This window comes from Folsomia candida, unplaced genomic scaffold (genome assembly GCF_002217175.1).
Source record: "Folsomia candida strain VU population unplaced genomic scaffold, ASM221717v1 Fcan01_Sc002, whole genome shotgun sequence".
Taxonomy (NCBI): domain Eukaryota; kingdom Metazoa; phylum Arthropoda; class Collembola; order Entomobryomorpha; family Isotomidae; genus Folsomia; species Folsomia candida.
The window spans coordinates 7491878-7519092 of NW_019091194.1; the positions used below are offsets into that span (position 1 = coordinate 7491878).

The 27215-nt window shown below is 35.6% G+C and overlaps 1 protein-coding gene across 7 annotated transcripts in view; it reads left to right on the forward strand.

Moving 5' to 3' along the window:
- LOC110844861 (rho guanine nucleotide exchange factor 12) overlaps nt 1-27215 on the forward strand; it is a 66054-nt gene that overhangs the window by 4274 nt on the left and 34565 nt on the right. For 4 of the 7 annotated variants that reach the window (XM_022091181.2, XM_022091185.2, XM_022091183.2 and 1 more), the window contains exons 3-25: nt 2590-2639; nt 2862-2919; nt 15720-15779; nt 15841-15989; nt 16308-16370; nt 16521-16667; nt 18199-18474; nt 18832-18967; nt 19638-19852; nt 20123-20204; nt 21426-21475; nt 21555-21624; nt 21715-21761; nt 21835-21936; nt 22019-22082; nt 22197-22225; nt 22300-22388; nt 22455-22559; nt 22678-22730; nt 22869-22999; nt 23108-23219; nt 23299-23469; nt 23642-23698. In XM_022091181.2, the coding sequence (XP_021946873.1) occupies nt 2590-2639; nt 2862-2919; nt 15720-15779; nt 15841-15989; nt 16308-16370; nt 16521-16667; nt 18199-18474; nt 18832-18967; nt 19638-19852; nt 20123-20204; nt 21426-21475; nt 21555-21624; nt 21715-21761; nt 21835-21936; nt 22019-22082; nt 22197-22225; nt 22300-22388; nt 22455-22559; nt 22678-22730; nt 22869-22999; nt 23108-23219; nt 23299-23469; nt 23642-23698 (2316 nt within the window). Of the gene's footprint in view, nt 1-2589; nt 2640-2861; nt 2920-6269; nt 6391-9533; nt 10960-15719; nt 15780-15840; nt 15990-16307; nt 16371-16520; nt 16668-18198; nt 18475-18831; nt 18968-19637; nt 19853-20122; nt 20205-21425; nt 21476-21554; nt 21625-21714; nt 21762-21834; nt 21937-22018; nt 22083-22196; nt 22226-22299; nt 22389-22454; nt 22560-22677; nt 22731-22868; nt 23000-23107; nt 23220-23298; nt 23470-23641; nt 23699-27215 lie in introns of those variants that run through there. The other 3 variants (XM_022091186.2, XM_035848412.1, XM_022091184.2) reach the window with 3 other exon arrangements.

The window sequence follows — 27215 nt, forward strand, 5'->3', positions numbered from 1 at the left end:
AATGAGACGCGGGACTATTTTCGTCATCTTTCTGCTGTATTAATTCACGTGTGTTACAAGTACTTAAAATTGATTATACTATGGAGATTGACTACTCCATGTTGACATTTGTTACTGGTGTGGCGACACAAAATTTGGAAAGTTGCAAAAAGTTTCTTGCGCCACATCCCATAGATATAAGAATTGTTCAACCACAGGAGTACAAGAGCCAAGAACTTCATTTTTATCAGGTGGAAACGTAACGAAATTAACTTTGATTTACAAAATTACTAGACTATTTTTAAAGTTTTAATGTCATTATAATTTTTTTGATCGTCATAATTGCGAACTAATAATATATTAATATTATTAGTTGCTTTAAATGATTTGCATGAACAATTATGAATAGGGCCTGGGCCCAAAGCCCTATAGGGTAGGGTAGGGTTTTTATTGATAAAGAAAATCTAGGGTAGGGCTAGGGCGGGCTTTATTTTTCCAGGGTAGGGCAGGGCCGGGTTTCAATTTTACCCTACCCTATAGGGTAGGGTAGGGCAGGGCTGGGCTAAGTAGGGTATAGGGTAGGGCGGGCAATGAAAAATGCCTGCCCTGCACATCTCTAGCTCGAGTTCAAAATTATTCTATCCACATGGCCGGATTGCGTTATACATATTCTTTCAATGCTACCAAAAACATTCTGAGGATGGATGTCGGGTTAAATATTCTTAGGGAAATATTAACCCAGAAGTTGAACGTTTGGAAATGCAAACCATCGATTTAAAATAAAATTTCTTGGACTTTTAAAATCGCAACATCGTATTAGTGCCATGCACGAATCTGGTTCCGAACTTCCGACATTTGCGAATTCGAATATTCATATTAGATTAGACATGAATATGGTTTATGGGATTATGGTACATGCTCTGCTCACGTCTTTCGGATATCGTTCGAAAATTTTGATTCGTACGAAACACTAATCGTGCGTAATGAAATGAGATCAAAAATATTTTAGTATGTAAACAACTTTAATTGGTGCAATTGCTGTTTAGTCACATTAAAATTGCAGTTGATTGTTCATGTTTTTACCAGCACATCAATTAAAAAGCAAACACTTACCTACCCCAGTAATTTTCTCGATTTCACTACTGCCGTTAAGCCTAAATAACCCACTTGGTGGTAATTCACAATTCAATGTTACTTCCTCCAAAACGAGATGGATAGAACAGAACAGAGACACAAATGTGGTAATTATCTGTACTTGTGATTGTGAGCAATTCGTACAAGACACATATTTGTTCTGACTATTAGCTGTGAGATGCAAATTGTTCTTTATCTCTGCGAAGGCAAGGGTTACGCAGCAAAATTAAAGTGAAGTTTATGTAAAAGGAAATTGCAAATTTTAAATTGGAATTTTCAAAATGTGTTTGTAAGTGCGGTTGGTGGTGGATTTTTTCAAGGATATTTGCAAAAACCTTGAAAAGATGAGATGTTAATAATTGAGAAATCTTACACTTACTTGGTCAGTTGGTCACCAAGAAAAACCATGTCTAGTTTTTGCGACTTCAAATTATAATAAAACTAGTGATGATACTCATGATATCTGAATAAAATGCATTTACAATTAGTCAAATTGGAGGACATTCAAGATTTCATACATTGAGCGTACTCTTCACTAACTTACAGCACATGATAATTTTTTGAAAACAATACAAATCAATTTTGTTCAATTAGCAGTATGATTGTGTTGTTCATTTATTTATACAAATTTGTATAAATATATGCATAATGCAGAGCGCTTGTTAATTTTATTTGTAATTGGTATACCTGACTTGCTGCGTGGAAAACTAAACGAAATTTGTCAAGTGGTTTATAGTGATCTGTAAATACTTGGAAATACTTCCTGAAACTATGTTCTAAATATGGTTCCTCAGCCGATAAGTCAATAATAAATATAATATACTTATCGGAAATTTAGGTAATATTTGCATCTTATCATCAATTCAGGAGAATGTCACTGTCAACCATACTAAGCTAGCTGACGTACTTCTTGTAAAACCTTACTTCATATTTCAATTTGTTTGCTTTATGATTAATCGTTGTGTATGCGAGTGAGCTATACAGAAAGTAATAACACTGGTAATAAGTAATCTTTAATAATTACTTACAGACACACATAGTATAGTTTCATATCCTAATTGATAGAAATATCTAACACGATGTTGCAAGCATCGAAACTGTGCCAGGTGAAAAAAGTGAGGCTGCCTATTACTGTCGTATCGGCCATATATTCTTCGTGAGAAAGTTTACTTTACTCGTTTCTCATTAATTTAACTCTTTCAAACGGAGATTTCAAGTTCATTAGTGCAATGACTGATTAGGACACACCAAAAGAAAAGGCCTTTCGATAATGTTCGCATATCATAATTTCAACCCTTGTTAATAATGGGAGACGGTGCTGTCGTCTATGTACTCACAAGAAGTACTATACAAATTTAGCATTCTCTGAACGGCATGAATTTTACTTATCAAATCATGTTCACATTTTGTATTTTTTTTTAGCAATAGAATTAAAATTGTTGAATTATATTAATACTTTCGATATTTCATTTACAGGTGGAGCTGCTGAACTTGCAGGGATTCGAGAAGGCGATCTAATCTTAAAAGTAAGTTTAATACCTATGTTTACAATTTATAACAACTATAAACTTACTTGCACTATCTATTGGAATACGTTACAATTAAATGTAATGCCATAATATATTCATACATTTACTTCGTTCTATTCTACAATATAAAAGACGCCGTTTATAAATACACATTTTTCATGATTTCCTGCAAAATATATGTACGTTGTATACGTGTAACTGTTTACTTTCTCTCCACAGGTCAACGGAACCGTGGTGGAGCACATGACGCATGTTGAAGTAGTAAATCTTATCAAATGTAAGCTATGTAACCACTACTTTATCATAAGCATATTGTACAGCACCACCCATCCTCCTCATCAGAGGATACGGCATCCCTAAGTAAACAGCCAGACTCACACCACGGAAGGCGACTTGAATGACATGATCAATGATAACATTCTCAGTTCCGTGATTTTGTCACAATTATTTATTAGCACCATTTTGCCAGCTATGGATAATATGGTGCTGATGCTGGTGATATTTTCCGAAAAATCTTACGCTCTTAAGTTCGCTTGAGGCCATCTACATTGTAATGCTAAATATGCACATGCATCAAAATTAAAATTCTATCAAGTAAACCTAGATATACCATAAAATATCTAACCAGAACCGAGGAGTTAATTCATTTATGTATTAGAGAAAAAAAGAAAATACGTACACTATGCATGCGCACATATATATATATTATTTTCACAAAGAATCTGTTAACCAATTATGCATTTCACTATTTATACCTATTTTTTGAGTGAAAGTGACTTTTCACTATGCTCTTTACTAGGCTTCATTTTGTTTTTCATTTGCGAGTAAATCACAAGATGTAGCATCTAGTGCGATATGATATAAAATCGTATTCATTATTGACAACAAACAAACCATTTCCAAAGTATTGTTATATTAGGTTCACACAGTAAGAAAGCTGCAAGTTCGACATGAAACTTCACATTTTTAGTGGAACCATACCAAACATATATTCACTCGATTATTTCCAGTGTTATCATAAATTTTACTTGAGAGTGTCATTCGCTTCTCAAACCCATTGTTGCGAATGTATGTACGGCATACGTATTTAGTAATAAAATTGTTCAACTTCCTAATTGATTTGATGCACGAGTAATTACAAATCAATCGAAAAAGAACACGATCAGTCGAAAAGGGTTACTTTTCAATGTTAGCTTGATATGTATGCAAGTTTGTAAGCCTGAGATGAGATATGGGGTACAGGGATGTTCCATCGGTAGTACTCTAGAGCATTGTTGGTTATTATTACAGTTGTGAGTAAGAAGCAATAACAATCGCCACAATTGAATATATCGTTAAATTCAATAAGCCTGGAATGCATACGGATTTATATGATCCATTATGTACGTGTGTGCGTAAATACTCGCTTCAAAGGGGTCGAATTTTCCGAAGGTTGCATAAGCTTGGATTTATGTGCAATTATAATTGAAGGAATATCAAGGATGAAAATAAATAAATTCTTCTAATATGTAGAAAGTAAAAATGAAGTCTGGCTATTGTTAGTGTTAACTCTCCTCACCTAATTAAATTAGCAGTTTAGCATGACAAAACTTATTAGCAAGCTAGGAAGACTGATGTTTCCGACAAAGAACAAAATCACTTCAAAATCGAAAAGTACGAATTAAAATGTTTATTAAATCTGTCTAGTCTTTCTTATGCTCAAATTTGAAGAACCCCTGCACTGTGCTGAAGAGACGACGATACAATAAATATGCATTAACTCAATATTATGGTATCATCTTTTATTTGCAATGGTGGGTGACAGAAGTTAAATTAAATTATGGTTTAATAACCAAGCGGTCTTTCATTTTGAAATCATTTAAATCATCATTTGATTATGAAATGTTTGATAATGAGAGAGAGAGAGAGGATGATCATGACTGTTATTAGAATTCGGGCTGAATAAATGGGCGATGTCGGTGCGCACTCAATAAAAGTATTTTTTATCAAGTGTGCCATCCCGGAAAATGTACATTTTGCAATTCATAAAAAATCCGGTATGCAACTTAATACATATAACGGGTTGCAAGGGGTTTATCTGTTCTATACTGTTAACTTTTGGTGCGTAAAAGTGGGTATAATTAGTACGGTAGTAATGTTGCAACTTCGCTCGGGAGGACAGAAGGGTGTCCCTTATTTCTTTCAGGCAGTTTCAGGAATACTTGAACTTTATGCACTCTCGCACTCTGCATCTTTCCATATGCACACGTACTCTAGTTAATCTTCCCAGGCAAGCAACCCTCATTATATTGTTAGGCCTTTTTATTATTATGCTAGCTAAATATCTAGTATGTTCGATTGGCCCTAGTGTCTCTATATATGTACTTGTACCTTGGTGATATTGTGAGTTGTGGAGATATTGTGAAATCCGGATATGAAGGGAGGAAACCTGGGGGGATGCAGTGAATAAGGGATCCGCAGTTCCTCGTCTGCTAAACGGATACTGTAATTTTAAAGGGTCGAATAGAATGAAAGGCTGTGAACGAGATACAACAGTTTTCTTGTTGTAACCTGTGGCATGAACTTGAATCTTGTGGGTTATATGAACATAATGTCCACATATTTATAAGACCGCCTAGCAGACACAGTTTTTGATTCCACCTTTATTTTTTTCCTTTTCGAAATTACGACCATCTATGCTTAGAACCTAGACTGTAAACCTTTGTCCACCCATCGTCATCTATGGACGTCTTCTTCCAGGATTGAAAGTCGCCCTACAGATTCGAATGCTAACCATTCACCAACCACCAGAAGACCATCCGAGACCCTCACATTCATTTAAAATCTGTGAATCGGCTGTTTCATGTGCATGTATACCCGAGTCTAACCAAAAACCAAATGGCTCATCTCTTTCATTTTTGGTGGCCCTACGAATGCTGGATGTACAGCAGATATTAAAGGGAGCATTATGGAATGGAACTACGTACTGATATCGTGGTACAGATATAAATATATGGGAGCCATAATATATACAATGCAATGCCTAAGTATCAGCCTGTTTCTTTCTGAATGAACTGAATTTTCAAATTTCTACTCCACACACAGATGTCCAAGTTTATTTTCAATCACCGCCTTCATCATCCAGAGCAGTAGTAGTTGCTTCGGTTTGGTTGGACTTGGAAGTTTAAGTACTGTCTAAATCGGAAACTAAACTAACATCCACATCCTGTCGTCTCCATCACATACATAATAATCTGCCTTGTTATTTCTTCTCCTACCGTTCATTTTGTTGGTTTGCTATTAACTCTGCGCGAGAAGGCTTGATATTGACAATGCCTTCAAGAACACTGCTACTGACCATTTAAATCTTGACATGAACGAGTTTCACCCATGCATGCACGCCTGGGAAGAAGAAGAGGTGGGTGAACTTGTATACATTTAGACAAATGTACACAGATATTCCTCCTCGTCTCTACTCTGGAACTTGTTGTAGATAGTTTGAGCATCGTCACCTTCGCTCTTTGTTTAGAAAATACGTGGTTTTTAGCTTTAAAGGAAACTGCAATCCTATCAGCCGAGATTAGCAAGTTATAAATAAATAATAAACACATAGACACAGTTAACAGTGAGAATTATATGTGTAGGCGAAACCTCGGTTATAAATCTAATATATGTCTAAAGTTTTGTGAAAGTTCATGTTTATGAAATTAATATCGTCGCAATTTGAAATTGTTGCTGGATCCCGGATCAAGACAACTTAAAGATTATTGTAAGTCGTTCACAAGTTTTTCTTAAAATGAGGATGAGATTTACAATTCATTAGAAAAATTGTTAACAAAGTACCCCATCTTTCATTGCTTTGGGAAAATAGCTGGGTCATGGTCAAATATTTATGATACCCTCCAACAGTGAAGGAGTTATTTAGTGAGATTCATCATTCGGTCTTTCTTTTCCTTCTTCATCCCAAGCCAAAGATTTCCCATGCCCGTCATCAGGCAATCATTGTAAATGATTATGCAACTCCATGTACACTTAATACAAATCAGATAAATTACTCAGCACATTTGCCTCGCCATGCTACCACAGAGAATCTTGTGTATAAAATTCGTGGTAGATTATTTCAAAATAATGTTAATTACCATACTCCGGGCTGGATCAGATTATGATTATTTGACGAATTTGTATGTACAGGGTGGTTAAAATGTCACGCTACAATGGAAAATTTTTCGATGGGAAAAATCCATAAATTTCCATTAGTTACCGAAATTTTGTCTCTAAAATGCAACATTTTAAGAATTTTGTCATCAGTTTTGATAATAATTTATAAAAATCTCAATCCAAAATCTTGTAACTAATGGAGATTTAGGGACTTTTCCCATTGAAAAATTTTCCATTGTGGCGTGACATTTTAACCACCCTGTATTTCAATGGTAAAACTCAGGAAATTATAAATGGAGTGGATGGTAGTTCTTCTTTGCTAGTTTTTGTGACTGTCATAAAAACAGATTTGCCTTTTCATGAAGATGCGAAGACCGAATTGGAAAAAAGATTTTGTAGGTTGGTTGTGTTTCTTTCTATTCATTATGCATAGCTAGCTGCTCTAGTGCTCTTCTACTGCCTAAAGGAATAAGACGAGCAAACTGATGGTATTGGTTGGTTGTGGTCGTAATACGACCGTCGTATCCAGCAAACTATTAAGCGTTAAAATGTCCAAAGTTGAAAAAGTGATGAGATGTTGGAGTGTAGACAGGAAACCTACATGCAGTCGGCTCTTGTGTATGTATGTACTTTCTTACTTTTTTTTGCTATTCTTCGCAGAAAATGAAAAGTTATTATGCAACGCAGCATAAAAGCGACTCGTGTGTTTTATCTCTTAATTTCTTATCTTTTGCGTATCACTGTGATGATTAACAGATGAAATTGTGTTTGTGCTTTGTTTAATCTTTTATTAAATTAGCCAAGTATGTAGATAAAATAAAGTCTTTGGGTGTCGAACGAATATAACGGCATGCAATTTAGGTTTGATGAAATCTTGCGTCGTTTCATCGTTGAAGAACAAAATCAAAACTAGTGTTTTTATTATCATGTACAGATTTGTACAAAAATTCGAATGAATGAGCTAGCAGGGACTAGGGACAAGATAATCTTGACTTTTTTGTACAGATTTTTGCTACGCTCACGATGGTGGGATGAAGATGAGGTTGAGAGGAAGAGTTGAGAGCTGAAAGAAAGGATTCACTAGTTGTAGGAGGTATTACCCCTGGTGCTTGTGTGGGGCTTAGGCTTGGTCGCTGCTGGTCAGGTTACTTTTATTTTATTGCTGAGTGTGAACGTAGTATCGTTGAAAATGTGGGCAATAAAATGCAAACAGGAAAGGTATTCAGCAGAAAAGACAAGAAAGACGCACATACGAGAACGTGTGAGGTGGTTCATTGAATCCTTAGCCTGGAGGTATCATACATTATCACCACGTACGTACTACCTTGCTGCACTAACTAACTGCATCCAAGAATCGTATGCATATTATACTTGAAGAAATGGATGAAGTAAAACGAAAGGAAGGTGTTTCTTCTTGCTGGTTTAGCCTGACTGGCTTCGATGAGGAATTCGAATCGAACTGCAAAGGTTGTAATGCAATGCAATAATACCCCTGCACATGCTTGTTGGTGCGACAAGATATTTCGTTTATGTCGACGGATTTTCAATTTGTCGTCAAAACATGAACTCCAGGTTTTGTATGTAGTTGTGTGTATGCATTTGTGTGAGAACTTTTGCACATGTAATAGTTTGATCAATTCAAATCCTAATGCGGGGTGCGCACATCACCTCTTTTGCAATTAGTGTACTTATAGAACCCTGAATTTGCAACAAGCAGTATTCTTTTCAATCATGGCACAGCTTAATGTTCGCCCCTAAGTTATGACAATGACTACGTGAATAGTTACATACAGGCAAAGCCAGTTGAGTCCATCCTAGTAGTTTCAAAGGGTTGTTCTTGTTATTTGTTGTTAGATGTGGGATATATTCAAAGCCAGTTTTATTATTTCACTCTCTTCTCTGCGGTTCAGTTCACTTGATTTTACTCTCAAGTGCGGAAGTATCTTGTTGTGGGCTGCATAAATAAAACTAGTATTTCCTTTCGTGCTTAATACTGGTGGAAATATATTTGTACAACAAACTCTGATCAATTCGGTTTCTTACCTTCAAATTTTAACTGAAAATACTGTACTACTCGCCGGGAATTGAATAGTTTAATAAGGACGCAACGCTACAATATTACAAGCCGGTCCAACATTGCATATGGAGAAGTGCGAGGATATCTGTGGTTTGCCCTCTCTCGTACCAACTTTTTGGAGCAAGTGATTCATTAGGAGCCTTAATTGTGCAGATCTTCTCCACTCTTGTACATTTTTCCAACCAAGAGTCAAATGAGTGCATAATGGGAATGTTTTAGATGATTCAAAAGATTGTCGTCAGAAAGTGAAAAGTGGATTTAACCGTAAAGGAAGTGAGGTTGTTGGAACACGTATGTGCATTAGAGATCCTTTTTCGCGATGAAACGATAAGTGTTGCTGCTCATCAGTGCTGCGTTGTCAGAATAAGAGTGATATAATGCTTAATATCTTCCTCCTGTCATTCTTCGTCCTATGTGTCGTTTAATTTTGGCTGGTGGAGGAGGATTGTTGGCTAACCGTCGCCTGACTGCATTATGTTATTTACTTAATAGACCATCATGAGCTTGAGTTTGTGAGAGTAGAAGTGCATATGCAAATGTTGATTCGAATTCTGCTAAATAAGAACTTGTTAATGTGAAAATACAACAAACTTCGTATACATACACGTATAGACAAGAGTGAATTGGTGAGATTAAGTCAGTTGTATTGAATATACATGCATATGTTGCTCATCGTAATCTTAAAGGGCTTTATGTAATTCGGAGTGAAATTAGCTAATCTAAGTCAAAGTATTAAATTATTACCATACAAAACTCGGAAATTGCTCAGTAACTACCTTCCCAAGGCTGCAAGAAAGGATTTACGCTTCTTATTAGTACTGCTGAACGAGGACATAAATACATACATACTTCTGAATGTGCATTGCATTTGCTGTTGCACCAAGAATTGAAAGATTTTCACAGATTTTGGCCAAGTTCCCATTTGTTTGCAACTATCATTTGCATTTGTGCCGATGTTATGTATTTTGCTGTTAGCTATATAAGTTGTCTCTGACAGAGAGTGGGTTCTTCCGAGTGTCATATTTATTTTTAAGCTGTTTCTCACTAAATGGGGAGAGAAGAAGAGAGACGACGGAAGACGAGTTCTCGGGAAATTTTGTGTCGTTGTTTTAGTTGAAACAAGCAAGCTTATGTATCTACCAGTTGAAGTTATATATCGCCATCACGAAGAATATCGGTCTCGACAAAGTTTATTCATCAAATTATGTTTATGGACATGAAATCTGCATCTTCAGATGATTGTAAAAATTCTTCAAGCAATATATAAGCACTCAAGACAAGATTTCAACTGGAATCTTAAAGGTGCAATAAGTGGTGGAAGAAATAAAGTTAGCGAAGTGCACCCAAAACTAGATTGAAAAGAGAAATTTTGTAGTAATCTCGGTTCTCCAACAAAGAAAAGGTTGAATTCGACTAATATTCCCCAAAAATTATCTGAAAAAATGTGCATACAGTGAACAGGTTATCAAATTAAATTTTTCGTGTTAAGTGTTGTCCATATTGTTTGTCCATCTAACGTTTGCATTTTTAAAAAATTTGTACGCGTGGGAGATAAATTTGGTGATGGCCCAGTTCAACTCTCTCCATGAAAAGATTTTAAACGTTTCGGCTTGATAGAGACTTTTTTGAAGACTACGAGTATGTTATGCAAGATTAGCATAGCACAAGTAACAGGACAATATATTGCAAGAAGGGATTTGAGTCCATATAAATATACATATATGCAAACAAAATATTCCTCCGAGTTCATGCAATATTAATAATAATACTAGTGACTAGTATTATACTACACACAGTACGGATGTGTGGGCAAACATAAAACAAAGTCCATTGTAATTTTGTGAAGAATCGATAAAATACATAAAACAAACAAACATTGTTGTTTTTGTTGGGTACCTTGAATAATGTATAATCTTCTGGTGAGGTGAAGGTGTCAGTGTAGCGAAACAACGAAACCGTACAGAGAAAACAATGCAACTCATAAGAAAGAGGCAAGACAATGATATCAATTGAATGATGACATGAGTTGACTCGCAGAATCGATGGGGAGTCGCAAAGAAGATAAGTCAAAGTCGAAAAGTAAAGGGGGTAGCAAGAAAAAAGGTACATATGCACACTGATTGTTTGATACTTGTAGTAGTAATCGATTCCAATTATCCACAGTTTTGGACAATAATTCTAGACCGTTCCACTACGCTTTAATTTTAGAAAAATATGTGACAACTTTATGATTATGACTCAATCTAAATCAGTTTTACCTATGTATCTTAAGATGGACATGGTTTCATGTTATAAATATGAAATCCAAACTCCTAATAATGATATAAATGAAATCAAACCAAATTACTGCCAGATTATAAATGAAGCGGACCATTGTGGCTCAAGTTCTACATGCTAAAAAATATTTTTTTTCGAAATAGAATATCATTTTACTAATATCAGATTGTAGGAATACGTCATTATCGTCGTATCATTCTCCATGCTCTTCACATCATATTACTTATTTTTTGTCTGGATGTTGCCCTAACACAGACATTGGCGTTGGTCTTATTTAGCTAATCAAGATTTATGAGTATTTGACGTTCAGTGAACAGTCTACATGAAACCTCAAAAATGAGGCAATTATTTTAGGAAGTAGCAAGGAATAAATATAAAACTGACACGATACGTAGTTGACAGACAATACATAATGAGCTCCTTGGTGTTGAGAGAGTTTCGTACTGGTGTTGATTTATTAGCTGTTATTGGGTTAATACAAATTGTGTTGATTAAGTTGAGCTCATATTAATATGGTTGCGTCATATATTGTGGGATACGAGTTGAGCTGAAAGAGAAAGTCAAATCACAGGACGGTTAAATGTATTGCTATCTTTTCATACCTAGGTGTTATGAAATGAAATGTTGACTTGACCTGGTATAGTTGGAAAATCTTGGAGGATTCATGATGCTGATTAAAAATGTGTGTGGTAAATTATTATTGGAACGCAATAAAAATGCAATTTCTAAGAAAATGAGTATGTGGTGCTCATAACACATACACAAAGAGACGCGTATTTATGTATGTACAGTTTACGGACACTATGCATACGAGTTGGTCGATATTTTAAAAGTTGAGATTTGTTATTTAGACTTGAGTTGTGAACAGATATGTAAATGTATCATTGAAAAGTACTAAATTAGTTTAGAAAGATTTCCAGTATAATGTTTACATTTTGAAATTGGAGCAGAGTTACTAAATGGGAAAAGGCTTGTCCATCAACGTATTATGATTAATATTTTCAGCGTACTTATGTTTAGCCTGGTGGCATATGCACATTTTTCCTTGCAGATGCCTGTTTTTCTGTAGTTTGGCTCAATCACTCATTGATTCCATACCATCACAAAATACAAGATAAATATGTGTGGAGGTAGATTTAGGAGCCAAAGGAATGCGATCAATCGACTCTGGCTTGAGAAAAATAGCTGGATTGATATCTTAATTGCAATTTTATACCAATATTATATAGATCTGATTATAGTGCAAAATTGATTTGGGAGGATTTTGTTGTAGCATTTGACAGTTTTGCTAATACGGATAGATGCATTCTGGGATTTAACAGTTAATAAAGTCTTCTACATTCTTGTTCTTTGATCACTATATGACAAGGGAGAAACTTGTTTGAAATTCAGATTTTAAGTCCTGAGTAGACGTGTAATTGCAAACCGCAGGCCCAAACACTGCCGAAGACTAGACTACATACTGTACTCAATACTCATTCAGAAGAATAAATTATTTGTTATGTTACTAAAGAATTACAGAGGATTAGATGATGACCAGTTGGTGGATGGTTGGTTAATTGAATTATACATATGCCAATGTTCAGTTGTCCATTACTTTTAGTAGAAGAGGAAATGTCGTAAATCCAACATTCATACGAATTTCATCTGCGTCCTTACATATTTACATATGACACATTTTGTTCAATTAGACTATTAGACTACTGACTTTCTTTCTAGGATAGGATTAAAAATTTAGTTTAATCAGAAACTATCAAACTAAAGGATACATTGCATACCCGATACCTTATAAACGCTATATAGCATTTGTTCGGTATTCTTACGCATGTGAAATATGTGTAAGTTGCTCGTCAAATATAACAGAGTAAGTGAAATTAATGGGCAATTAACCCAATATTTTAGAGTGTTTTGGGCTGACATGTATGTATTGTTTAACTGAAGGAGAGACGTGACCTGTGTGGTTTGACTTCTCTTAATTACTGATAGTTAATGGACTAATAATTAAAAACTTTTTACGATTAAAAACGGGAAACTTTTCTATTCTTCAATTTGTCCGATTAATAACGGTAGGATCTTGTATGTTATGAATTATTTAAGAATATCCAGCTTAAGGACTAACTACAATTAAATATTAAAAACTCGTAACATATTTTCAATTAAATTGTTCGATGGAACAAGCTGCACTTTTGCATCAAAATGATGGGATCGTTTACCCCAGCTTCGTCACCAACCTCTCACTGTCATCATTTATGACAGCGTTGTACATGAAAAATCTGTTGAACCTCGTCTGATTTATGGAGAATTTTGTGGAAACTCTGTATGCATATATTGATCTATATACATAAAAACATGCATATGTATGAATTCTGGTCTAGCAGTAGGATAGATGGTTCCGTTTTGTATCCATGTAATAATTGCTCCTCCTTGCATAATAATGTTGATACTTGATCTCACCATGTTTGATGTCGACCTCACGTCTCCTAGTCTGGTTTTGCATGGAATGTGGATGCAGGATGAGTGAAGAATTGGCAGTTGATGGCAAAATCGGTTCTCCACTTTTTTGCACAACAGCTTAGTTTGTTTGCCTAAAAAATTGGTCTAATAAACGAGGATGAAGCCAAGAAGCAATAGATAAATAAAGTGTGTGTCCATTTATACCGTACCATGTCAGTCAACGACGCCATATGGTTTTGCTTTTAATAGTTCTGGTTGCTGCTTTTGTGCTCTGCCATTTTACTTATTCAAATAGAGTCAAGTTACTTCACTTGCCTTTGGTTCCGAGCCTAATTAGGTAGAAGAGTACGAGAATATGCACGTGAAAAGCTTGGAAGTTAGTCTAAACATTTGGCTCACTTCCTTACTCATCCTCAGCTCATCCTCAGCAGTTGTTTAACACTCGAGTGCAAAAAAGTAATTAACTTCAAAATGTAACTAGGTGAAGTTGAAGTCTGAACCATATTTTACAAGGTGAAGGTCGCAAAATGTGAAGAGATAGAGAGAAATATTCAGGTAGCTAGTGGTACCTTTCTTACCGAAGTATCTGCGACCTGTATGCGAAATTGAATACCACAACAAATTATGCGTAACAATGATTCGATGTACAATTTATTGTAATTAGATTAAGACTTTAAGCCCAAACGAGCTGGGTGAAAGTTACTTTTATAAAGTTTCTCATCTTTCTTTTGATTTGGACGGAAATATCCATAGGTTGTATAGAACTTTGTAAAAATGAATAAAAAGTACTTCGTATTTTCAAAGTCTTAGGTATATTCCAAATTAATCTTAAAGTTTTACTATGCATACTATGTGAGTTATTATTATAAGAGGTGCATTAAAGAATTATTTATACACACGAGATAAATATGTATGTATAATGGATGGTTAAATTGTGCCACAATATGTTGTAGGATGATTATCATGCATTGACGAATATGCCATATCCGACTTGGGGTTTTTATTTATTTATGGCTTTGATGATGCGCAGACGGAGATAAGTCCATAATTAAGCCAAAATAAAAATAAATATAAACATCTTTTGTTTTGTCTCGTTCGTGTCTGCGAAAAAAGGGTTGTCCATTTGCTTGCAATATTCCTTTTGACTAGTTACTGATTGATCAGAGATCGATGATCGATTACTTGGATAGAAAGAAACGTACCATAATGTTTTCGTGACGTGATTGACAAGGAGAAGAAGATGAGAAAATGATTGAGGTTGCATATTTGTTGGTGGTGGCTGTATTATACGTAAGTACCTACACTTTTGTAATCCCGTGCATCGTTGGGCTGTTCATATTGGGAGTGGCATTCCGTTAACCCCTGAGACGGGAAGAATGAGTAACTGTGACTCTGCACGACATTATCAAAAATAGTCAACATCTTTGGCGATATGAATATCGATTAGATCACGTCAAAGAGTTAGTCCGTCTTTTCTCACAGACACGACGAAAACGATGAGATGATCTGAGTGAAAGAAAGAATTGACAACTAAAAAATCAGAATAAACCAAGTCGGTAACTGTTTTCATGTTAGGAGAGTTGTGCACAATTTCTTTCGTTACCCGAAGGTGGCACAGGTACTCGTGATTTAATGATAACGTCATCAAATGTTTTATGGGTTTGGAATTATTGGATATGTGGGCCTGCATCGTCTATCGTTTTCTGTCATTATTTCTTGTCAAGTGGTGTATGATTGGCTGCAAGATTTATAAGGTGATTTGCACTTAACGAATTTGATTTTATTGAGAAGTCGATATAAATATGTGAATGTATGTATGACGTTGAAAATCTACAAGGTTGCAACCAGTGCACAGTGCACAGCCTTTTGAAGTATTTTATAATAATACTTCATTTTACACTTTGAATGAAGTTTATAATTTTGAGTAATAATAAAGCTGAGTTCCACTAGTTGCCAGTATCTCAGAATTTTAAAAAGAATGTCTAAGAACAATGGGCCAAGTGCGAAAAGAACCGTGATCGTGACCACCATTCAAATGCGCCAATTAATACATTAATAATAATAATGAATACACATTGTTTAATAATCCCGTTTGATGGAATCTAACAACATTTTTGTTTTGACCCTTGCAGCTGCTGGGGCATATGTGACGCTCACGTTGAGATCGGACTCAGATCCAGCGACATCATCAGGTTACATTTTAAAAAGAGCAAAAATAGTCATGCAGTACTTATTTTTTGTAACGTTTTACAGTACGCAACAGTCTCACAGGGAAACCTCCTGGGGGAGACTTGTACCCTCCGTCCCCAAACATGCCAAGTGTGGGGTTCTTAGGGGGGAATGGTGGTCGGCCACATCATCACCTCTCCACCGATTATGTCACCGCGCCGCTCCCAGTCAACGTAAGTGCATCATGTACAAATGAAGCATTGTTTTTGGGCCAGCATTTATTCTACAGAAGATTGGTATCGTCCCTACATACTTATTTACACAATTAATTAGTCAAATGAATGCACACAAAAAGTTCGTAACTCACCAACATAGTTGTAGAACTGAGAATGTGCACAAAGTGAATTTGTCTTTGTGGAGGGCCTTCTCTTTTAAAAAATGGAGAGTGGGTATCAGAATTATAACGGGAAACTTACTAAAGACACATTAATCAAAATGGTTCAAAATATAATGGTTCGTGTAAATAAGGTTGCAAAACTTATCGATTGCAGCAAGATGTCCAATTGCAAATGCAAGGATGCAAACTCCGCACTCTTCAAGCAATGCGAGACAAGGTAAAATTATGGTTCATGAATTAAAGACTAAATCTTTTTGTATTCCTCTCCAACTTTACAAGATTTGTATTTCTATTTTTCATATGAAAATTTATTGGATAACATACACGATGTCAATACTACGTGATTATACTTATGCATTATTTGTAGGCGTCTACAGACGTGGAGAAACTGTGGAAAAAGTACGAAGCCAGTGGTCATCCTCAAGATCAGGCAGAGTTTGAGAAAGCTCAGCAAGGTCTCAAAAAGATTGAAAGTCAGATGAAAACATTTCGACAAAGTTCACCAAATTTGCAGGTAATTCTTAGTAATTTTATTTCCGTGTACATATATGTACGTGGCATGTTGTTGATGAAATGCACCACTTTAATATTTTGGCCGAATGTAGCTTTTTCTGAATCAATTCTATAGTACGTAGCGATTCTTCCTATTATTGAATCTATTTGTCTCTTGTTTAAATGGAAAGCCTACATGCTTTAACATTTCCTTAGTCTTGTTTTTTTCTTTCATGAAGGGTTACAATGAAATTGACAATGACATATATGACTAATTATTGCTTTGGAATGGCTGGAAATGTGATTGATGAATTAGTTTTTGTGCCTTTGTGCTACTATGTGTGATCTACTATCGTGCACGACATTAAAGCCATATAACCAGAGATGCTGGGAAGGAAGGGGGTTGGTTGTAAATGCTGATCAAACCAGTAAAAACTAATCCACAGCACTTCATTAAATTACTTACACCATGACACGTGTATACTTGTCGCACATTCTAGCAAAACACAAGGATTTTATGTATGCTACGTTATTTATGCTGGTTGTTTTATTATATCCAGCTATGCACCATTTTTTAGATGGTAGTTTTGTATTAAAACAAAACTGGATTTCAAATCGGATAGCAATGAAAGTCAATGAAACGACGATATTACAGTGCCATGACTTTCAGGGCGGAATAAAGAGACAGGGCATCAATCCAGATATTTTCCGTCAATTCAAGAGGGGGACCTCGCATATATAAATGTACCAGTGTTAAACTCCGTAAATGATAGATAGTAGAGTTGGATTGTGAAATTCAATTGTGGTATTGAAATCGACTTGCATATTCCTTTCCATAATTTCTTAAATTGAAGGTTACGTAGAGATAACAAGTTATAAATGCATGACGTCACTCATTAAAAAATCGTATGCACATTATATTTCCTTTGTTATTTGCATTTGTACAGTTTGGTGTATAGTAAGCAACTATATGAATTTTATTTTAATTTAATTTGATGGAATAGAAATTTGTTTTATCATGGAATTATGTTGGAATATCCAACATATATAAATATGTAGGTAAGTACATATGCCGTACGCACATACATACATACATATGAAGTTCATATTATGAACTGCCCTTAGCTGTTGAATTCTAAGAATTTCCTTGGGCAGTAGTCGGAAGTGTGGTGACACTTTTGCTATACACATATCCTGTTAATATGAATTTGACAAGATATTCCATTACTCAAATTATTATATGACTCACATATATCACTAAAGATTTAGCAGTCAGTTTAGCTGGTTAATTAAACTGGAGAGTAATAATAATTAGTACTGTCTCAGAGTGAAAGACAGTTTTGTTTGGTTATATGCATGCAGTTTGTTTCTCATCTTAACTTGTGTCAAATTAACGGTTTCCTATAAATATTCTGTAATGCAAATTTATCTAATCCTAATTAACGTAGGATTTTAATTGTAGAAATTTTTCCTGGCTTGTCTTTTAACGGTCGTGACGGTGTTGGTTGACTTACAAAGTTTTCAATGGTTTTGGGTTTGATTTAATTCAATAGCTACAAGCTCCAGTACCATTTGGCCAATTTTCTGGAGGTCACCAATCTGTGCCTTTTCAACCGCCGCCACGCCACAGGAACCCACTCGCTGGTCCTGCAATGTCGACAGCGCCCACCTACCAAAACTTAAATTGGATCTGTTCTGATAACGATATGGACCAACCACCCCCTCCGCTCCCACCAAGGACCCATCATTATCCTAATTTGGACACTTCTAACCACCATCTAAATAACCACAATCAAGGGCACAAGCATTTCAACAATACTAACCAGGATGTAAGTTTGGTCCACCACGAATAACTAAGATTGTAAAATAGTTATTAAGTATATTATACGCGATCACTTAATTCCGAGCTACATGCGTGCATTTGACAATTTCTTCATTTCTCTGTTTTCACTAAGGTTAAATTTAGATTATATTTTAATTTGGTTTTGTGAGAAATTCATATGGCACTTGTCATACTGGGTGTGATGACTTAAATTTGAGTTGATTTATTTGACGTGAATGTGCATTGGACTGATGACACAAAATAATGGAATCTATCCATGGAACAGATAGAACTCCGCAATATGATGTAAAACTAAACGTTTTCCATTCTAATTTTATTTACTGTATGACATTACTCTTTTCAGCTACTAACCAAGCAAAACTCTTTCGGATCAAGTCCCAACAATAATGGCCAAAGTAATGCACAACAGCAGCAGACGCATCATCGTGCAAAGTCAAGCCCAGATCCGGTGTCGATGCAAAAGGCTTTGAATTCGGAAGGTATGCAATATTTACGAGACGAAAAGCGTCACTAGAAACGTCACTACTTTAAGCTGTTTGGAATTTATGAAGCAATTTGACAATATTTTGCAGTATAAGTATCCTGACACAAAGAATGGGATATAATGTTGCCACACTGTTTGTTACAATTAATAGCATTGAATAAGTATACTTATAATAGCAACACTATTTTAATCACTGTTTCAATTTCTCAGCAATCTGATACCTACATTCATGCACAAAATATATTTGTACACATGTACATATACTAACAACGATCGAACAAGAAGCGTGTTATATCACCTCCCAATCGTATTAGATCAATTCATGACTTGCTAATATTTCCATTTCTACAAACACTTATTACATTGGTGGTATTAACGCTTGTTTAACTATCGGTATCCCTCGATGTTGACAAGGATATTAAAATGAAATCAGCAATTGTATTCCAAATACATAATATCTCCGCCCCTTTACTATTAAGCGAACTATTCGATTATTCTCGTCTTAGAGTATTATTACTATACGGCTGGTGGAAAGATTGAGTCTGAATTGCTTAATTTTTGTCGCAACAGCATATATAACTTGGGCATATTACTAATTGTAAAGTAGAGTATAATTCCTATTTACTGTATATTTTCAATAGTTTCAAGTATGGTTGTACTTCTAGGTTCAAAGCGATCTGACTCTTTTAACGACTTGAGTAATAATTCTTCCTCATCATCCAAGAAAAATTCAAGATCGCGAAGTGCTTGGGATTCTGTTGATTCGAACCACCTGAGCCCCCCTGGCAGTCCTCCTCCGCCATATCTCAACAAGTTCAACAACTCCTCGTCCGCTGACCATGAAAGCAGTTCCAACAATGAATATCAAAATAATAGCAATGTAAGCAAATAATGTCCTTACTCGCTGTGTGTTTTTACGATAACCCGTGAACTAACTGGCGTATTGGCAGATTCTTCTGGCGCTTTTGATAGTTTTGTTAAATCGAAATTAAATTTAAAGAAATTTGTGCCCTACCTCTCTACACAAATTGGTGCGGTACATGCATATGTACATTCTTCTAGGAAAACCTTGTAAACATTAAACAAAACAGTCTATCTTGGGTTACGTGTTTGTTTTCATTCTGGTGTTCTTTGTTTTCTGTTCCTGCAGGTGAGCTTATCATCACTAGAACGTGGGCTATCTGGTGCTCTGCCAAATAGATCCAGTCAGTTTTCAGCGGTCGATATAATCGGTAAGAAAAAGGCAAAATTGCCACATTTTATTACAAATATTTAGGATCATCTCCATCTTCCTCCTCATTGTCATCATCCAAATCGAATCCAAACGAGTCTACCGTTGTTGAGGGTGAAGAAGTTGGTCCAGATGGGGAGAAAGGAACAGTTGGTTGAAGGAGGTGTGGTGGGATTAGTTTCTGGATAAAGATATGGTGCATGAAAAGCATGCGAACAACATGAATTATTTACTTTCACTCACATGAGCAACAAGTTCTGACACAAATTCTCTGGTCAAATCGTCCACATTGTTCCCACTCCGATGTAGGTGGATTTCATGAGATGTGGGTGGCTCGTAATCCCAATCAATTGGATGTATCACTGCATAAGTAGTGAAAGTGAGATTTAATAAAGTTGATCATGAAATGTGCAAATTTTACCATTTTTCATTCCATCCGTTTCACGAACACATTCTACCCTTGACCTGTCCACAAACACCTCAACAAATCTCAATCCATCGTTCTCGTGTGACTTGCGAGCTTCTTGTCGATCCTGCATAATGAGACATTAATTGCATTTATGTACATGCACACCATTCATAATGATGAGTATTAGTTTACTTTCTCCAGAGGGGCAACGATGCTAATAATAGTAATGAATCCCTCAGAAGTGAATAATTTCGCTGCCTCACTCGCTAAATGGACAAATGTCGACCGGGCGTCGTCGTCATAAAAGTCGAGTTTACTGCAGAGTCCTGCTCTGAGCAACTTTCCATCCAATTCTTTCACTTGAATCCTTTCCTGTTTCAAAATGGTGGAGAGTTTGCTTGAAAGTTTCGTCTTTCCTGCTTTAGCTAATCCTATACATTCAAATAATAATAAACATTTCCAGTAATACTAATAATTGGTAAACATTATGTACCTGTCAAAAGTAGTGTGCATCCTTTGTTGGTCTCTCCTCCGCTTTCCAATCGTCTCCTCTTCATGGGTGGAGAAACAAAGCTTTCACTGGTTGGGGAAAGTGCAATTTTGCTTGATGAGGGAGTGGGTGTGGCCATTATGTATTAAACAACAGTGAGTAGAATAATGCAAGTCACTTTGACACAGAAAAGCCGATGAGATTATCTTCCCACCTGCATATCATTAATTTATGAATGGAGTTGCAATATACCTCAATAAACGTTTGACTACAATACAAGGAACAATGTCTAATTTTTAATTAACATATTTTTTGTTTCCAAGCGATGGAGGAGGACGACGCGGTCCTATGGCCTAATGAGCCGATCGTCCCTGTACGTGTTGTCTGACTTGCAGTATTCTAAAATGTCATTTATTTTCATGGTTGTTAGATATTTTGTTGTTGTTTTTCAGACAATTACGGGTTTTCATGGGCCTTACTCCAGTCTTTCAAGGCTTTTGGAACATAACGCACATTTAGCTGGTAAGGTTTGAATTATTAACTTAATTAATAATTATTATTAATTCGTTTACAATGGTTTATTATTAACTGTTTTATTTTGTTGGTTCACAGTATTTATTAATTATGTGATAGACAATAGAAAAGATCCAAGTAGTTTAGTAAGTTACAAATTCTTTAAATGATAAATTTCTATTTGGATGACATTTAAACATTTTTGTGTTCTTTTTATAGCTTTTTTACTTAATAACCGCATTAGACATTGAAGAAGGAGGTACGAAAGAAATGAAGAGGTGGGGATATGAAATTCATTCCACATTTAGTGCTCCCGGCGCTGTAAGAACTCAGTCAAATGATTATGATATCTGAATAAGACCTTTGTATTACAAAAATTTTAAATGCGTAAATTTATTTTCAGCCCTTACTAGTTCCAAATGTGGATGAGAACATTGCAGCTGAAATTGATGACAGCTTACTACACGGTAAGTAGACAATGGTATTATTTCCATGCAAAATGCGAATGATGCGCTTTCAACCGATTCTGCATATACTTTTACACCGTTTGATAAAACTTTTATTTTTACTTTATTTTTCAGAAGTCGACAAAGAGGAAATGATGAGAAGGGTACGATATCGTAATGCTATAACATTCGAGGATTAATTGCAGAACTGAGATAAAATTAATGTGCAAATTTTCAGGTCTTCCGGAAAGCTCGAAATAAGGCAAAGGAAGAAATAAATAAGCAGCTGGAAGAATTTTGCAATAAACGAACAGCTGGACTTGGAAGGTTAGATTCGATTACGTTATCATGTTAGAACATGTCTGACCATGCTGCTTTTAAACCTTTTTCCAGTATGTATGGACCTCCTGACAACCAACTGGACGAAAGTCTTCATGACAAGAACAAGGAACTACGGATTGTAGAAACTTATCTTGTCCCTAGAGTCGAACAGTTCAGGTCTGTACAATGGACTGAATATTTCATAGTTTCATTAATTACTAATTTTAGGAAATAAATTTCATGATTATTTGTCGTTTACTAATTCTGTTTGTTTTGTTTTTATTTTATACTACAGCTCTGAAGTTGATAAAAACAATGAGGGTCGTACATTTGCCATAATGATTGCAGGTAATTGCAATAAACCAATTGAACAATCCACTTAATTTATACTATTATACAAATTATGACGACCGTCTTTTTTGTTATACTATATTTTTAATTTCCTTTTTATGTTCTTCTGAAATCAACTTTATTCGGTGGATGCAGTCGCAACAGTTATAGTCAAGTTATTTGGGTTGAGAAATCATCCAAATTTAAACCTCATTTTGGAACGACATGGTAGTTTTATGTCCAAAGACAAGTCAATGAAGTCTAGGTTCATTAGCAAGCCAAAGAAGGTTAGTGGGATTTAAATCATACGATGCGAATTTTATCGTATTCACTTCTTTGGTAGCTCCCATCGCCTTTGATTCATATATAAAATGTTTTATTTATGTATTTTCTAGGTTGCCCACAATGGTCATCACTTTGTGTTGCAATGTTACTCTTCCTACACAGAATGCAACATTTGTTCAAAATTACTGTGGGGCATTGGGCCTCAAGGACAGCAATGTGTTGGTACGACTAGGAATCTGAGAAAAAAATATAAGAATTGATTTAAGTTGGCTTAGCCTATGATTTCGTATTATAATTTCAGATTGTAATCTCAACATTCATAAAAGTGTTGATACGTACAGAACGCACAACTGCATAAACGATATTCATGACGTTTGTCTTGGAACAAACAATCAAAAAAATAAAGCCAACGATAAGTTTAGACGGTTTCGGGATAGAATTCGCCCGGAGAAAGACCCAAAGAAACGAATCAGTAAGCAGTTTTCTTAGCTTTATGGAATGAATATATGCATGTAGAAATATATTTGTTATTCACTAAATTCTAAAAATGACAGTAGAAATAGCGAAAGTTATTTTTTTTACAAAAATGCGTTTGCTCAATTACAACTTAATTTTCCCTCGGTAATGACGTTTATACTTTTCAGGTAAGAAGCTCCCGGATGAAACTAGTTTGTGGGGATCATTCGGAGAATCTGACACAGGTAAGCAACATTCTTTCACTCTTTTTGTTCCAGATCATGTTTTGGCAAGTTGCATCACAGCTAATTTATTAGTGATTATTAAAATTCCATTTCAGTAATTACTATTTTTAATCTACTAAAAGTTTAATAATTCATTGATCTATGGATGGATATTTACATAACTATATATACCCGGAAATGTCCAAATGTGCACAAGTTATTGTCTTGGAATAATAATAACTGGCTGACAGAATGTACGTAATATATACTATCCTATCCAAGCTGGAATTCTATTAAGTATTAAAATTTTATGCTGGCCTGGCGTGGTTTGGCATTTATTCACCGTGATTTATTTCTTAGATCTAGTCTACATAGCTGACCTATTTAGTTCACCGTATATCTGGCGATCACATTACACCAATTTAGGTACATGTTTGAACTCCAAGAGAAGAGAGAAGTGACGCAAGCAGCATAAAACATTTTCCCAACCTAGTATGCAGGGCCTGATTACACCAAAGATTCAGGTGTAATTTTATATGCAGGAGCCACGCAATTCTTGTTTTGTCTGATTGTCTATAAAAATATGACACGGCTGTTGCATGATTATCGACTATGTTTAATACTCGATGCCTCAAGGAGTATCATTTTTGCAGTTCTATAAGGTAGAGATGTATGATGTATTTTTAATTAAATCAGTTTAAGCCATGCATTTTAAAATAAAATTACTTATTTTGGGACACTTGAGTGTCACGTATTTTTCTATGTGCTAAGCAAAAAACTGGGGATAGACGGAAATATGTATCCATACATATATCAAGTTATACTGATGTACCACTTTCGCTGTGGCTTGTGGATTATCGTGGATCTGCTTATCCAATCCACTAACAAGCAGATAAAGGAAAAGTTTACCTCTCAGCTTAACCAGGGTATGTTTGCTCTGTGTTACCCTAAATATACAAGGAAGGTACGTGACAGCATCAACCGACAGCAATCTATTACGTAAATAAATGCCCCTAAACTAAAATTTCAATACTTTTATCTTGTATTACTCCTTCTTTGGTGGACTGATATGAGTATATGCATGTATTTTATTGGACGTAAACAAAATGAGACATGGCATATGTTATTTGTTAGGCAAATCCATCTATCCTTAAGGATGAAGATATAAACTGAACTGATGAAATATTACTAAGATATCGTAGCGCACGGTGACATTTAGAAATAATTGATCCTATCCTGCGAAACCAATTTAGTCTGATTTCAATTTGATTTGGCTGAATTCAATCCAATAAGTTCCGATTTTACTCAACTCTCAGCCCGTATTCCCTCGAGTGAAAGCCTGGTTTGCTCTGAAATGTTTTGGATGAGTTGAGAAAGGAAGAGGTAGAATTAGCTTGTCCGTTTTTCTGCTCAATTTTGATTTGGATTGAAATGATAGTAATCTTATTATTTTTATGAATTCATTATTTTTCGTCATACGCGTGTCTCATTATGAATGTAATGTTATGTTATGTAGTAATACGTATATGCTTAACTATTATTGTTTGTTCCTTGCTTAATTTGGAATATGGAGAAGCATGCAGTAGAATTACGCCAACAAGGAAAAAAATATCTTTTCCCAATATCCCAAATCACACTTTTATTATTGTGTGTCTGCAGAGTTATACAGCGTCTGGTTTAGTTGTGATTGTGATTTGTCGTTTTATCTGGCTGACCTGTTATTGAACGAATATATGTAATGCCTCAATTTGTGGCCAAAAGGTAACGAAGACGTCATTCATTATACATAGTAGAGTTCAGGCTAATTAAGCTAAATATGTATATATTCATGCGTATTGGTTCATAAGACAGCTAATTGAGAAAATGATATGCTTTGCATTTTAGTTGCATAAAGGTGTAACCATTCGTTTGGTAAAAGTGTTGAGTGTTCATTTTGGTCTCTGTTCCCTTTCCTCGGGTAGTTTTCTTTTGTTGGAATTGTAGTAAAAGTTTCCGACTCTTTCTCCCCTGCTTGGGACATCAAGAGGGAGATTTCTTAACTTACCTTTCCCAAGGCAGCATATACTTGTGTACGTTGGTACGAGGAAAACAACCCGACCGTCTTTGGTGCTTTTCTGGCACTGATGTATCTTGCCGGCTGGATCGAAGTTGAAACTACTACTGGCGCTTGTGCACCCAACTTTGTGTTTTCCTTCCCTCACCCTCTCTATTTCTCTCTGCTGCTGATGGGGAAAGTTTTCGTCAGGAGGAAGAGTGAAACTTGTCGGTAGAAGGAAAGCAGAGGATCATCACGGAAGTATGGAGAAAAGTTGTGGCAAACTGCAGTCAGTTACCTCCCGGCGTACGAAATCTGTTCACGAGCTTTATTTTATTAAACAGTCTGATTCATCATCTCGACTCGTTTGGAATTTAAAGTTTGCAAGGTGTTAACAAGATCCCAGTTTTTTGTTCAATATTCAAAACATTCTGCTATCAAGTGTACGTACACGGCAAGTTTATACATTGCGTTGCGTGATGAATAAACTCGATACTTTACATATGGAATCGTCTTAAATTACAATCTAATTTACTAACCACGAACAAACAGTAAATCCATCAAAATCATTCAATCGCTTATTTAGTGCATTATTTTAATAATTAAAACATCACAGTGAACACACACATACATATGTTCTTCTCGTATTGAACACACGATATGCATTCATAGTTCATACATAGACTGAATCTCATCACTTTGAATGAGTGGTGCTGAGCTGAGCCGATGAATATATTTCATTGAAATATTCTGTATCCATCTTCATCACGTTCTCAGTTTAATATATTCCACCAACTGAACCAAATATCAATCCAAGGTTGACTTTTGTACAAATATATATGGATTTTGTGAAAATCTTGCAATTTTTAAACCATGAAACATCAACCATCCTATCCAAGGTTGAATTTATACTTCTGACCATCCGTCCGCTAGCTACAGTAGCATGTCTACAGTTTCATCTGTACATTTACGGCGTGTTGTGGAAATAAATCGGCGGTGTTAGGATTTTATTGTTTTACAATCTGCCGAGAAAACAGAAGTGCAAATGTGGATGTAGAGGAGATATAGAATTTGTTTGTTCATTGTGGTGAGTTTCTGCCATACAAGACACCAGAACATAAAACCAGAAAACTATGGTATTGACGGAAAACAGGAAATAAAGAAAAACACACAGCCCCGTTTATATGTAAGTAATGCATTAAATGTGTGCCGGAAAAGAAGGGAAGACAAGGCAATAAGACCCGGGTATTGGTTTACATTACTCGATACGTACACACGTAGCGTTACTTTCCGAGGAGACAAAGGCGAGGAGCAAGGATTCAAATAAACATAGCAAACGCTGTTCTTCTGACTGCTTCAAAGTCTGTTGTTCGTACACACTGTTTAAACTTCACCTTGAAAATTAGCCAACTTTTGGCCTCTGATGAACCTCCGACCTAAATGACGCGTACTTTACTGTGTACTACTGTCTGCTGGGTTTCTTCATATACTTAACAGACAAAA